Source organism: Somniosus microcephalus, chromosome 12 (genome assembly GCF_052327205.1).
Source record: "Somniosus microcephalus isolate GS21.2 chromosome 12, FLI_Smic_1.0, whole genome shotgun sequence".
Classification (NCBI taxonomy): domain Eukaryota; kingdom Metazoa; phylum Chordata; class Chondrichthyes; order Squaliformes; family Somniosidae; genus Somniosus; species Somniosus microcephalus.
Window position 1 is genome coordinate 202,018,015 of NC_140998.1, and position 15,580 is coordinate 202,033,594.

Below are 15,580 nucleotides of genomic sequence, written 5' to 3' on the forward strand. Positions count from 1 at the left end.
AACAAAAGTATGTATTTAATTGGTCTGCCATGTCTTTGATCCCCATTATAAATTCCCCTGATTCTCACTGCAAGGGACCTATGCTTAACTTTACCAATCTTTTTGTCTTCACATATCTATAGAAGCTTTTACAGTCAGTTTTTGTGTTCCCTGCAAGCTTACTCTCATACTCTATTTTCCCCCTCTTAATTAATCCCTTTGTCCTCCTTTGCTGAATCCTAAACTGCTCCCAATGCCCAGGTTTGCTGCTTTTTCTGGCCAATTTATATGTCCTCTCCTTGGATCTTATGCTATCCCTAATTTCCCTTGTTAGCCACGGTTGAGTCACCTATTTGGTTTTATTTTTATGCCAAACAGGGATGAACAAATTCTGTAGTTCATGCATGTGATCTTTAAATGTTTGCCATTGCCTATCCACCATCAACCGTTTAAGTAACATTCCCCAATCCATCCTAGCCAACTGATGCCGCATCCCATCGTAGTTTCCTTTATTTAAATTCAGGACTCTAGTCTCTGAGTCAACTACTGCACTCTCCATTTTAATGAAGAATGCTATCATATTATGATCGCTCCTCCCCAAGGGGCCTTGCACAACAAGATTGCTAATTAATCCTTTCTCATTACATAATACCCAGTCTAAGATGGCCTGATCTCTAGTTGGTTCCTCGACATATTGGTCCAGGAAACCATCCCGTATACACTCTAGGAATTCCTCTTCCACAGTATTGTTACTAATTTGGTTAGACCAATCTATATGTAGATTAAAGTCACCCATGATTACTGCTGTGACCTTATTGCACGCATCTCTAATTCCCTGTTTAATGCCGTCCCCAACCTCAGCATTACTGTTTGGGCATCTGTATACAACTCCCAGTAACGTTTTCTGCCCCATGGTATTTCTCACCTCTACCCATACAGATTCCACATCATCAGAGCTAATACCTTCCTTCTATTGTGTTGATCTCTTTAACCAGCAATGCTACCCCACTGCCTTTTCCTTTTCCCCCCTGTCCTTCCTGCATATTGAATAGCCCTGCATGTTGAATTCCCAGCATTGGTCACCCGGAAGCCATGTCTCCGTAATCTCAATTATATGATATCCGTTGCTATCTATTTGCGCAGCTAATTCATCCACCTTATTATGAATGCTCCTCACATTAAGACACAAAGCCTTCAGGTTTGTTTTTTTAACACTCTCAGTCCTTTTAGAATTATTGTTTACTGTGGCCATGTTTGATTTACACCCTTAATTTCTCTGACTTCCACTTTTGCTTTTCTCCTTCCTGTCTCTTGCTTCTATCCTAGTTTCCCTTTCCTCTGTCTCCCTGCACAGGTTCCCAAACCCCTGCCATTTTATTTTAAACCCTCCCCAACAGCTCTAGGAAACACTCCCCCTAGGACATCGGTCCCGGTCCTGCCCAGGTGCAAGCCAGCTAGTCTGTACTGGTCCCACCTCCCCCGGAACCGGTTCCAGTGTCCCAGGAATTTGAATCCCTCCCCCTTGCACCATTCCTCTAGCCACGTATTCATCAGAAATATCCTTCTATTTCTACTCTGACTAGCACGTGGCACTGGTAGCAATCCTGAGATTACTATCTTTGAGGTCCTATTTTTTAATTTACCTCCTAACTCCCTATATTCAGCTTTTAGTACCTCATCCTGTTTTTTACCTATATCGTTGCTACCTCTATGCTCCATTACAACTGGCTGTTTACCCTCCCCCTCCAGAATGCCCTGCAGCCACTCTGAGACATCCTTGACCCTTGAACCAGGGAGGCAACATACCAACCTGGAGTCTCATTTGCGGCTGTAGAAACGCCTATCTATTCCACTTACAATAGAATCCCCTATCACTATAGCCCTCCCGCTCTTTTTCCTCCTGCCCCGTGCAGCAGAACCAACCATGGTGCCAGGAGGTTGGTTGCTGCTGCCTTCCCCCAATAAGCCATTCTCCCCAGCAATATCCAAAGTGGTATATCTGTTTGAGAGGGGGATGGCCACAGGGGACCCCTGCACTACATGCCTGTGCCTACTACTTTGCCTGGCAGTCACCCATTCCCTTGCTACCTGCGGTGTGACCATCTGATTAAGCATGATATCCATGACGTCCTCAGCATCACGAATGCTCCAGTATGTATCCATTCACAGCTCCAGTGCCGCAATGCGGTCTGCCAGTAGCTGCAGCTGGATACACTTCCCACACACATGGTCGTCAGGGACACAGGAAGTTTTCCTGATTTCCCACATAGTTCAGGAGGAGCATGCCACAGGGCCGAGCTTTGCTGCCATGACTTACCCTTTAATTAATTTAAATTAAATCAATACCACCAATTATACTACAATTAAATGATATACTCAAGGGCCCTTGTTTCCTTGCACCCCCCACTACACAACAGAGACCTTAGAAACTATAATCACAACATTAAGACCTTCTAAAGTTTATAAACTATGATCCATCTTTATTTCAGGTTTGCCTTTTCCCCATGTGAGAGCCCCAAAATTTGTGTTGCCCTCTTACATTTTTAAAATGTTAGAATTTTAAGAGTTTACTCCTTTGTTTGCAGTCTGTGTGAATTCTGTGCTTTTATTGGCTGCTTAGACAGCCAGTTGACGTCACAGCAGTTCGCAAAAGGGGATTGCCACTAACTTCCATTGATTTGATTTGAATTGAAGGTCGGAATAACCCGAAGTTCTTGACACAGGGAATCGCTCAATCCTTGTGCGAAGTGTAAATCGGGGCCAGCAGTGAATGCCTTCACTTCACTGCTGACCACAAATTCAGGGCCAATATTCTTTACTAATTTGGTGCTCCATTTGTAATGCCAGTCTTATCTACTAACACCCAAATAATGAAGTATTAAGAGTATTTTGACTGGAGAAATGTAAAATGGGCTTCCAACTCACTATCGTCCTTTTTACATTATCGCACAGAGTCAAAATTACCCCCATTTTTGGTAGGTTAATGCATTTTTCATTCCTTGATTTAGTCTGGTCCAACTGTACCCGTTGATTATAAAGTAGAAGTTATCATGAGAAGTTATGATCCCTGCAGCCTTTAATTTGATGAGCACAGAATGCACTGAAACACCATTAACAAAGAAAAACAAATAAAAGCTGCAATTTCTTATAATGTAAATAGATTATTCTGTCTATTTCCATTGGCATCTACAGTGGTTCCTTGGTAATATATTCACGGCTGATAAAATGTTTCACATTCCCACAGACATCTCTGCTGTAATCGGTGAGACCTCAGCAGCGACCTATGAAAATATTCCAGGACCGCAACAGGTTGGTACAGTTCTATTACTACACTATTATATTGGTGAGCTTAGTGAAGAAAAGGGAATCTATGCTTGTTTACAACTGTCAAAGTCATGGTTCCTGTAGTAGCAGTAAACTGGAGTCACATATAACCAGACCAGGCTGTGGGTGGCAGGCGTCCTCGCCGCAGTATATTAGTGGACCAGTTGGGGTTTTACAACAATCCAAAAATGTTTCTGGTGCTAGATAAAATATTGGAGTGAATTTTCACATTTACAACCGAAACGAAAATCAGGTGGGGCGTAAAATGGGCGTTCTATGCATTATTGCACTTGTGACATTCGGTGGTAAAGTGAACATTCACTTCCTGCAATTTAGTTTGGGGGAGAGATAATTTAGGTCATTTATTCTAACTTTTATTGTGGGATATGATGTGAGGCTAACAATATTTAATTCTGAAGCAAAAACATGGGATTCATTGTGTAACCGTTTACAAAATATATATTTTTAAATGTCTTTTTTACAGGAGAGAGCTTCAAAACCACTTGATGAAAACTCCATTTACATGGTAAGGAAATGATTTTGTTTATTCTTTTAAAGTATTCACATTCATAGAAACATAGAAAAATAGGAGCAGGAGTTGGCCATTTGAGCTTGCTCCGCCATTTAACATGATCATGGCTGATCCTCTATCTCAATACTATATTCCCACTCTCTCCCCATACCCCTTGATGCTTTTTGTGTCTAGAAATCTACCTATCTCCTTCTGAAATATATTCATTGACTTGGCCTCCACTGCCTTCTGGGGTAGAGAATTCCACAGGTTCACCACCCTCTGAGTGAAGAAATTTCTCCTCATCTCAGTCCTAAATATCCTACCCCGTATCCTGAGACTGTGACCCCTCGTTCTAGACTCTCCAGCCAGGGGAAACATCCTCCCTGCAACTAGTCTGTCTAGCTCTGTCAGAATTTTATACATTTCAATGAGATCCCCTCTCATTCTTCTAAACTCTAGTGAATACAAGCCTAGTTGACCCAATCTCTCCTCATACGACATTCCTGCCACCCCAGGAATCAGTCTGGTCAACCTTCACTGCTTCCATGGCAAGTTTTTTAAAACATTTTTATTCATTGATGGGATGTGGGCGTCGCTGGCTAGGCCTGCATTTAGTGCCCATCCCTAATTGCCCTTGAGAAGATGGTGGTGAGCTGTCTTCTTGAACCGCTGCAGTCCATATGGTGTAGGTACACCCACAATGCTGTTAGGAAGGGAGTTCCAGGATTTTGGCCCAGGGACAGTGAAGGAACGGCGATACAGGTCCAAGTCAGGATGGTGTGTGGCTTGGAGGGGAACTTGTAGGTGGTGATGTTCCCATGCGTCTGCTGCCCTTGTCCTTCTAAGTGGTAGAGGTCGCGGGTTTGGTAGGTGCTGTTGAAGGAGCTTTGGCGAGTTGCTGCAGTGCATCTTGTAGATGGTACACACTGCAGCCACAGTGCGCCAGTGGTGGAGGGAGTGAATGTTGAAGGTGGTGGATGGAGTGCCAAGCAAGCCGGCTGCTTTATCCTGAATGGTGCTGGGCTTCTTGACTGCTGTTGGAGCTGCACTCATCCAGGCAAGTGGAGAGTATTCCATCACACTCCTGACTTGTGCCTTGTAGATTGTGGAAAGGTTTTGGGGAGTCAGGAGGTGAGACACTCGCCACAGAATTCCCAGCCTGTGGCCTGCTCTTGTAGCCACACTATTTATATGGTTGGTCCAGTTCAGTTTCTGAGCAATGGTAACCCCCAGGATGTTGATAGTGGGGGATTCAGCGATGGTAATGCCATTGAATGTCAAGGGGAGATGGTTAGAGTCTCGCTTGTTGGAGATGGTCATTGCCTGGCAGTTTGTGGTGCGAATGTTACTTGCCACTTGTCAGCCCAAATCTGAATGTTGTCCAGGTCTTGCTGCATATGGACATGGACTGCGTCAGTGCCTGACGAGTCTCGAATGGTGCTGAACAGTGTGCAATCATCAGCGAACATCCCCACTTCTGACCTTATGATGGAGGGAAGGTCATTGATGAAACAGCTGAAGATGGTTGGGCCTAGGACACTGCCCTGAGGAGCTCCTGCAGTGATGGCATGTGTTTGAGATGAATGACCTCCAACAACCACAGCCAACTTCCTTTGTGCTAGGTATGATTCCAACCAATGGAGAGTTTTCCCCTTGATTACTATTGACTTCAGTTTTGCTAGGGCTCCTTTCTTAGGTAAGGAGACCAAAACTGCACACAGTACTCCTGGTGTGGTCTCATGAAGGCCCTGTACAACTGTAGTAAGGCATCCTTGATCCTGTACTCAAATCCTCTTGCAATGAAGGCCAACATACCATTTGCCTTCCTAACTGCTTGCTGCACCTGCATGTTTGCTTTCACTGACTGGTGTACAACGACACACGGCTCCCTTTGTACATCAACATTTCCCAACCTATCACCATTTAAATAACACCCTACCTTCTGTTTTTCCTACTGAAGTGGATAACTTCACATTTAACCACACTGTACTGCATCTGCCACATATTTGCCCACTCACTTAACTTGTCAATATCGCCTTGAAGCCTCTTTGCATCCTCCTCACAACTCACAATCCCACCTAGTTTCATGTCGTCAGCAAACTTGGAAATATTAAATTTGATTCCCTCATCCAAATCATTGATATATATTGTGAATAGCTGGGGCCCAAGCACTGATCCCTGTGGTACCCCACTAATCACCGCCTGCTGCCCCGAAAAAGACCCATTTATTCCTACTCTCTGCTTCCTGTCTGTTAACCAATTTTCAATCCATGCCAGTATATTACCCCCAATCCCATGTGCTTTAATTTTGCACACTAACCTCTTATGTGGGACTTTATCAAAGGCCTTCTGAAAATCCAAATACACCACATACACTGGTTCTCCCTTATCTATTCTACCAGTTACACCCTTAAAAAACTCCAGTGGGTTTGTCAATCATGATTTCCCTCTTATAAATCCATTTTGACTTTGTCTAATCCTGTTGATATTTTCTAAGTCTCCTGTTATCACATCCTTTATAATAGACTCAATATTTAAGAAAATATTTCGGTTCTCTTTTGCTGCACTCTATTTCTTGTCCAATCTGTTAGCTAAAAATAAACATTTCCTCACCTTTAACAGGAATTACAGCTGCAAGATCAGTCAATTTACAGTGATCTGATGTGGTAAGTGGGTATAAAATTTTACAAGCCATCCACCATGCCGTGGAAAAAAATGAAATAACAACATTTTTATTTGATCTCAGGATATGGGCATCACGTGTCAATGCAGTATTTATGTCTGAACCCCAGTTGCCTTAAGGGCATTAAATGTCACCATGTAGTGTAGGACTGGAGATAGATGGAGACTGGCTAAGGTGACATGATTCTTTCCCAGAAGGACATTACAGAATCACTTGGGTTTTACAACAAATGCAATTATAAGAACATAAGAACATAAGAAATAGGAGCAGGAGTAGGCCAATCGGCCCCTCGAGCCTGCTCCACCATTCAATAAGATCATGGCTGATCTGATCCTAACCTCAAATCTTCTATCACTGTGCATCCACCTGAACCCATGTGATCTCCCGGGAGAGGTGAAAAACCAGATAAAGACCCAATGGCCAATTTGGGAGAAAAAAATCTGGGAAATTCCTCTCCGACCCATCTAGGCGATTGAAATTCTTCCAGAAGATCACGCTGTCCCTATATTTTCTACAGTACTTACCTTCTGTAAAGGCGATCTCCACTCCAGCCAGGAACAGGAATAAAACCATCTCCTGAAATCTAACAGAATTAGAACACAGTAGGAGCAGAACAAGGCTACACGGCCCCTGGGCCCACTCCACTACCCACAGGGCCATGACCATTCCGAACCTAGACTCATGTCCAATTTCCTGCCCGCTCCCCGTAACCCTTAATTCCCTTTACTTCTAGGAAACTATCTATTTCTGTTTTAAATTTATTTAATGATGTAGCTTCCACAGCTTTCTGGGGCAGCAAATTCCACAAACCTACCACCCTCTGAGTGAAGAAGTTTCTCCTCATCTTAGTTTTGGAAGAGCAGCCCCTTATTTTAAGATTATGCCCCCTAGTTCTAGTTTCACCCTTCATTGGGAACATCCTCACCGCATCCACCCGATCAAGCCCCTTCACAATCTTATATGTTTCAATAAGATCGCCTCTCATTCTTCTGAACTCCAATGAGTAGAGTCCCAATCTACTCAACCTCTCCTCATATGACCACCCCCTCATCCCCGGGATTAACCGAGTGAACCTTCTTTGTACTGACTCGAGAGCAAGTATGTCTTTTCTTAAGTATGGACACCAAAACTGTATGCAGTATTCCAGGTGCGGCCTCACCAATACCTTGTACAACTGCAGCAATACCTCCCTGTTTTTATATTCCAACCCCCTAGCAATAAAAGCCAACATTCCATTGGCCTTCTTAATCACTTGCTGCACCTGCATACTAACTTTTTGAGTTTCGTGCACCAGGACCCCCAGATCCCTTTGTACTACAGTACTTTCCAGTTTCTTGCCATTAAGATAATAACTTGCTCTATGATTTTTCCTGCCAAAGTGCATAACCTCACACTTTCCAGTATTGTATTCCATCTGCCAAATCTCTGCCCACTTACTTAGCCTGTCTATGTCCCTTTGCAGGTTTTTTACGTCCTCCTCACTCACTACTTTCCGTCCCATCTTTGTATCATCTGCAAACTTTGATATGTTACACTCGGTCCCCTCCTCCAAATCGTTAATATAGATTGTAAAGAGTTGGGGACCCAGCACTGACCCCTGCGGAACACCACTAGTTACTGGTTGCCAATCTGAGAACGAACCATTTATCCCAACTCTCTGCTTTCTGTTAGAGAGCCAATCCTCCACCCACGCCAGAATATTACCCCCAATCCCGTGATTTTTTACCTTGAGCAATAATCTTGTGTGGCACCTTGTCAAATGCCTTTTGGAAGTCTAAATACACTACGTCCACTGGTTCCCCTTTATCCACCCTGTATGTTACTTCCTCAAAAAACTCAAGCAAATTTGTTAAACATGACTTCCCCTTCATGAAACCATGCTGAGTTTGCCCTATTAAATTATGTTTATCCAAATGTCCCGTTACTGTCTCCTTAATAATGGACTCTAACATTTCACCAACCACAGATGTTAGGCTAACAGGTCTATAGTTTCCAGCCTTCTGCCTACTACCCTTTTTAAATAAGGGTGTTACATTAGCAGTTTTCCAATCTGCCGGGACCTTTGCTGAGTCCAGTGAGTTTTGGAAAATTATTACCAATGCATCCACAATCCCTACCGCTACTTCCCTCAAGACCCTAGGATGCAAGCCATCAGGTCCAGGGGATTTATCCGCCTTGAGTCCCATTATTTTACCAAGTACCACTTCCTTAGTGATTTTAATTGTATTTAGTTCCTCCCCCCCCCTAGAGCCCCTGTTTGTCCAGTGTTGGGATATTCTTAGTGTCCTCTACTGTAAAGACTGATACAAAATAATTGTTCAGTGTTTTTGCCATCTCCATGTTTCCCACCATTAATTTCCCGGTCTCATCCTCTAAGGGACCACATTTACTTTAGCCACCCTTTTTCTTTTTATATAACTATAGAAACTTTTACTGTCTGTTTTTATATTTTTTGCTAATTTACTTTCATAATCTATCTTCCCTTTCTTAATCAATCTTTTTGTTATTTTTTGCTGTCTTTTAAAGACTTCCCAATCTTCCATCCTCCCACTAGATTTGGCTACCTTATATGCCCTTGTTTTTAGTCAGATACTATCCTTAATTACTTTACTTAGCCAGGATGGCTATCTTTTCTTTTACACCCTTTTTTCCTCAGTGGAATATATTTTTTTTGGAAGTTGTAAAATAACTCCTTAAATGTACACCACTGGTCATGTACCGTCTTACCCTTTAATCTATTTTCCCAGTCCACTCTAATTAATTCCGCTCTCATACCTTCATAGTCTCCTTTATTCAAGCTCAGCACGCTTGTTTGAGATCCAACCTTCTCACCCTCTAATTGAATATGGAACTCAACCATGTTATGGTCACTCATTCCAAGGGGATCCTTTACTAGGACATTTTTAATTAATCCTGTCTCATTACACAGGACCAAATCTAAGGTTGCTTGCCCCCTGGTCGGTTCAGTTACATACTGCTCAAGAAACCCATCCCTAATACACTCAATGAACTCTTCCTCAAGGCTGCTCTGCCCAATTTGATTTGTCCAGTTAATATGATAATTAAAATCCCCCATAATTATAGCTGTTCCCTTATTACAAGCCTCAACTATTTCCTGATTAATACTCCGTCCAACAGAGTTGCAACTGTTCGGAGGCCTATAGACTACACCCACTAGTGTTTTTTTCCCCTTATTATTCCTTACCTCCACCCAAACTGTTTCACTATCCTGCTCCTTTGACCCAATATCATTTCTCTGTATTATAGTGATTCCTTCCTTTAATAACATAGCCACCCCACCTCCTCTCCCTTCCTGCCTGTCCTTCCTGATTGTTAAATAACCTGGTGTGTTTAATTCCCAGTCATGGTCACCCTGCAGCCATGTTTCTGTAACGGCCACAAGATCATACCCATATGTCATTATTTGTGCCGTTAACTCATTCATTTTGTTATGAATGCTACGTGCATTCAGATAAAGAACTTTCAAATATGTTTTGTAACACTTAGTTCCTGTTTTTTCCCTTTTTAGTACTTTACTTTTTACTCCATACCTTCTGTCCCTTCCTGACACATTCTGTTTTTTAATTCCCCCACTGCTACCTAAGTCTATGACCTTCTCTGTTGTCATTTCTATTATTTGCTCTCTAGAAACCTCCCCCCCACTAATTAGTTTAAAGCCCTCTCTACAGCCCTAGTTATATGATTCGCCAGGACTCTAGTCCCAGCACTGGCCAAGTGGAGTCCGTCCCAACAGAACAGCTCCCTCCTGTCCCAGTACTGGTGCCAGTGTCCCAAGAAGCAAAACCCATTTCTCCCACACCAGTCTTTGAGCCACGCATTTAACTCTTTAATTTTATTTATCCTAGCCAAATTCGCTCGTGGCTCAGGTAATAACCCAGAGATTATTAACCTTGAGGTTCTGTTTTTTAATTTGACCGCTAGCTGCTCATACTCCTTTAACAGAACCGTCTTCCTTGTCCTATCTACGTCGTTTGTACCAACATGGACCACGACAACTGGATCCTCCCCCTCCCACTGCAAGTTTCTTTCCAGCCCAGAAGAGATGTCCTTAACCCTGGCACCAGGCAGGCAACACAGCCTTCGGGACTCCCGCTCTTGACTGCAGAGAACCCTATCTATCCCCCTAATGATACTATCCCCTACCACTACAACATTTCTTTTTACTCCCTCCACTTGAATGGCCCCCTGTACCACGGTGCTGTGGCCAGGTTGCTCATCCTCCCTGCAGTCCCCGCTCCCGTCCTCACAGGGAGTAAGAACCTCGATCCTGCTGGACAAGAACAAGGGCTGCATCTCCTTCAACACTACATCCTGGATCCCTGTACCTTCCTCACTCGTAGTCACACCGTCCTGTCCCTGACCACGGACTACATCTGCAGTAATTAACTTCATAGGTGTGACCATCTCCTGAAACATAGAGTCCAGGAACTTCTCCCCCTCCCTGATGTGTCGCAGTGTCCGAAGCTCGGTCTCAAGCTCCACAACATGGAACTTGAGTTCCTCTAGCAGCAAACACTTGTCGCAGATGTAATCACCGTTAGCCTCAATGGGGTTCACCGGCTCCCACATCTCGCAACAGTAACACATCACCTGCTCCATTCTATATAATTAATTTAATTTCTTATTATTAGTTATGAAGACCCTGCCCGGATATATATGATAATATCACACCACTATTCAATAGGACTTACCAACTTAAAGGTATGAAAGAGAAGAGAAGGAAGAAAACCAACCAACCAGCTGATCACCAACCTCCTCCTTGAACACTGTCTGTGGAGCCTGTTTGGTTGACTCGTCTCGCTGCTCCGCCTCCGCAGTGCTGTCTAAGCCTGGGAGTGGGGAATAAAACAGAGCAAAAAACACACACTCACCTCCCACTTATCCAAACTCTCCCACTTAGCAAAACTCCAACAGCACTCAATGCACAAAGCACTCCGTGCACTGCACTAGCCCCTCCCCTTTTATACCCAGATTCTACTTCCTGTTTAAACTGCCCAAGAGTTTAAAAAACCCTTAAAAAATTAAACTTACTTCAAATAATTGACTTCTTAACACACTAAAATTCACAAAATACACTTAAATGATTTTTCTCCCACTTAGCAAAACTCCAACAGCACTCAATGCACAAAGCACTCCGTGCACTGCACTAGCCCCTCCCCTTTTATAACATTTTTCTGGCGCTAACTCACAAATTAACAGATATATTGAGTTCAATTTCAAAACTTGGCATGGTGAGCTTTGAACTCTAGATGCTTGGGTGACCAGTCCTCTCGGATACCGTGCCATATTTGAGAATAAAGTATGTACTTTGAGTATTTTAAATGTACTGGATATTGATCTTTAGCTTGTTTCTGTAAATGTTGTTGTGTGGGACCAAAGACTTCAAGCATAATACCATTACAACTGAGAGTGCTTTTTATTGTAAAGCTTCAGACTTGTGATATTCTCCTATACTAAAGACAACTTGTGCTGTACCAAGCACTAAAAATCCTGATCGAGCAAGATTCCTGTTTGTTCTGTGCTTTGTCATGCATCTCATGAGATGGTGGGCGTGGTCTTGGGGGTGGGAAATGCTACTATTTTGGGACTGCGTTTTTGTTCTTCATTTCATTACTTTAAACACCAGATTACACACACACACAGTTGTAGTAATGCAGGACTGGGTCTTCATTGAAAACTCATACTATCCACAACCAGTATCAGTGCACAGGTGTTTTCATACTTCACAGCACCAGTATGAGAGCTCAGGTCTTTCCATAATACACTGTTCCAGTATGAGAGCTCAGGCCTTTCCATATGACACCGTTCCAGTATAAGAGCTCAGGTCTTTCCATAATACACCGTTCCAGTATGAGAGCTCAGATCTTTCCATCTGACACCGTTCCAGTATGAGAGCTCGGGTCTTTCCATACGACACCGCTCCAGTATGAGAGCGCGGGTCTTTCTGTCTGACACCGTTCCAGTATGAGCGCTCAGGTCTTTCCATAATACACCATTCCAGTATGAGAGCTCAGGTCTTTCCATAATACACCATTCCAGTATGAGTGCTCAGGTCTTTCCATATGACACCGTTCCAGTATGAGTGCACAGATCTTTCCATAATACACTGTTCCAGTATGAGAGCTCAGGTCTTTCCATATGACACCGTTCCAGTATGTGAACCAACTGCTGAGACACCACACTATCACTATTCCAGTGTGAGCTGCTAAACAGTCTTCCCCTTACATTTCTTATAACAATATTCAGCATTGATCACTACATTCAATGCATACTACCAACAAACCATAGTACATCAAAGATACATACACATGTCAACAGAATAACAAGATAAACTAAACAACCAGGCATTTTATTGCCATCATAACACTGTTCCCATCCCCTAAACACAAGTACCAAGCTGCCATAAACTTCCCGTTCCCCTATTTACTTTCCTGTATGGATATCCTTGCTTTAAAATCCCCTTGCACAATTTACAACCCATGCTCAGCAGAAAGCTGTTTAAACTTTTAACTTATTGTGTGCTGGTCTCACAGACACCGCAGAAAGAACAGCGAGGTACGCAGGCAGTGTGAACCCTTGTCCCCTCACCATTCATCTAACGTTCCAGAAGTGGAGAGCAGGAAAGTCAGTGTTGCTGCTCTTGATCCACTGCAGATGAAATGGGCCTTTGTTTGGGCCTATCAGCTCCTGTTTCTCCACGTGCGGTCACGACTCTACTCTTCTACTCTAATCAATCCACTGCTGAACAACGCCACTGGGGGAGCTGCTATTTTTGACATATATTTTAAGAAGGCGTTGAATCTATCCTGTATTGGCCATGCATTCCAAATGTGCATCACACAAAAACATCACTAATTACTTTAAATTTACACTAGTCAAACAAATTGTACTTTCTGAGCACATCTCGTGTCTTCATTCGTAGTGCATTCAGCGGCTTTGTGCAATATCTCACACCCAATAACCCTCTGTACTCTGAGGGAACATAGATAGACGCTTCACATCAGCAATTATATATGTTGCTATTTCCCAAAAGCAGCATATTTCACTGAATTTGTTCATACATACTTAGTGTCATTTTCCCCATAATTTTGTTTCCACAGACATTAACTCTATTGCTGACTCGTAGGGCATTGCTGGTTTGTGACTGGCTACCACAGAAGGACAACTAATTCAAGAACATGTTGCTGCAAGATACTTCTCACCTTTCCTTTAAAATACTTGTTCTCTGCTACCCCTAAACCCCATCTCAAGCTTCTCCTCTCTCGTCTCCTGTCTATTAAGCAATTCCTCATATTCATGATTTCAAATTCCATCACAAGTCACCTTGCCCTCTCGCCTCTGATTTCACTCTGCTTCTGTCCTCACGAAACCTCTCCCTCCTTATGAACTCTCTTCTATTTCCACCATCAACATTGCCAGCTGACATGCCCTCTCTACTTCCAGGGCCTCAATCGCAGGCTAGGCCATCTCTGACAGCTACCCTCTATCTCTCACCAACAATGTCCCATAACCACCGAAACGATACTGTCTCTAAGTCCTCCAATTTCAAGTTTTCATCCTGAATTTGAAATCGCTTCATGTTCTCACCCCTCCCTATCTCTGAAAATTTGTCCAACTCTGCACCCCTCTCTACCCCCACCCCCACCAAGGGGTTTGCAGTCATCTGTCTTTTGTGTCTCCTTCCCTCCCTTCACCCCACCATTGGTAATGATGCCTTCAGCCAACTAGTTCCCAGCTTCTCAAATTCCGTCCCTGTAACTCTGTTCCTCCATCGCCTATGGTTCCTCTTTATCAGGGTCTCTTCTCTTTTCCATCCTGCACGATGCAGGAAATAATTTTTTTATATAACTAAATGCAATAAAGTTCGCTTAGTTATGTAGATAATTCAATAATTAGAAAGCAGCAGTTCCGTAAAGCCGTGTTTGCTCCTTCTCAGCCAAAAGGGGAGTGAGAGCTTTCAGCCTGAGTAGCTGAATTTTATGGGCGTGTTGATGTTCGGAAAGAACACCTGTTGGGTGGATTTGCAATTTTCCCCCCGGGCATTAAACTGGCACTGGGTATATACCAGCCATTGTCAAAACCACCTGGTATTTATTTCCAAATGGACCGCGGTCTATAATGGGTTGCCGATCCATAACAATAGTTTTATGCGCACATGCCAAGGTGGAAATCTACCACTAATGTTTAATTGGAGCTTAAATTGTACATTGCATCTTATTCAGAATCAAACCTACCCAAATTAGTTACCTCCCAGTTCTGGGTTAAGTATGTCCAGTTGCAAAAAAGAATTGAAATAATATAAGCACCCGTACATGTGTGAACTTTTTTATCACTGAGCAGTGACACCAGACAACGGGCCAGACTATCGGCATGCCACTCGGCCCAGTTCTAGTGAGACAGATCGGCTGCCCAGTATAGAAACTGCCCGATTTTTATTTCCCTTGTTGCGATAGACATTCCAAAGTTTAAGCTGGGGGCAAATTGAAATCTTTCTCCGTCATTTTCAACTTCACCAAAGCAAATGAATGATGTTTATAATATATTAAACATTTTGTGCATGCACATGCGCTTCTTGCCTGTAGCACTTTTTCATGTTGTCACATAGATACATAGATACATAGAAGATAGGAGCAGGAGTAGGCCATTCGGCCCTTCGTGCCTGCTCCGCCATTCGATGAGATCATGGCTGATCTTTTAATTCAGTATCCCGTCCCCGCCTTCTCTCCGTAACCCTTAACCCCTTTTGCCCGTAGAAATATATCTAATTCCCTCTTAAATATATTTAATGAGCTGGCGTACACTGCCCTCTGTGGCAATGAGTTCCACAGGTTCACCACTCTCTGAGTGAAGAAATTCCCCCTCATCTCTGTCCTAAATGGTTTAGCCCTTATCCTCAAATTATGTCCTCTAGTTCTGTTCTCACCCGCCAAGGGAAACATTCCTTCTGCATCCAGTCTGTCTAGACCTGTCAGAATTTTATACACTTCTATGAGGTCCCCTCTCAATCTTCTAAACTCCAGTGTGTACATCCCTAAACTACATAGTCTCTCCTCATAGGT

The 15,580-nt window shown here is 43.2% G+C and overlaps 1 protein-coding gene across 4 annotated transcripts in view; it reads left to right on the forward strand.

Moving 5' to 3' along the window:
* The window catches only part of LOC147109896 (cell adhesion molecule CEACAM5-like), an 86,111-nt gene extending 71,009 nt beyond the window's left edge, over positions 1-15,102 (forward strand). For 3 of the 4 annotated variants that reach the window (XM_086003923.1, XM_086003926.1, XM_086003924.1), the window contains 3 exons: positions 3,224-3,288; positions 3,788-3,829; positions 13,622-15,102. In XM_086003923.1, the coding sequence (XP_085860049.1) occupies positions 3,224-3,288; positions 3,788-3,829; positions 13,622-13,690 (176 nt within the window). In that variant the 3' untranslated portion in view covers positions 13,691-15,102. Of the gene's footprint in view, positions 1-3,223; positions 3,289-3,787; positions 3,830-6,439; positions 6,484-13,621 lie in introns of all 4 variants that reach the window. The other variant, XM_086003925.1, reaches the window with a different exon arrangement.
* The last annotated feature ends 478 nt before the right edge of the window (positions 15,103-15,580 follow it).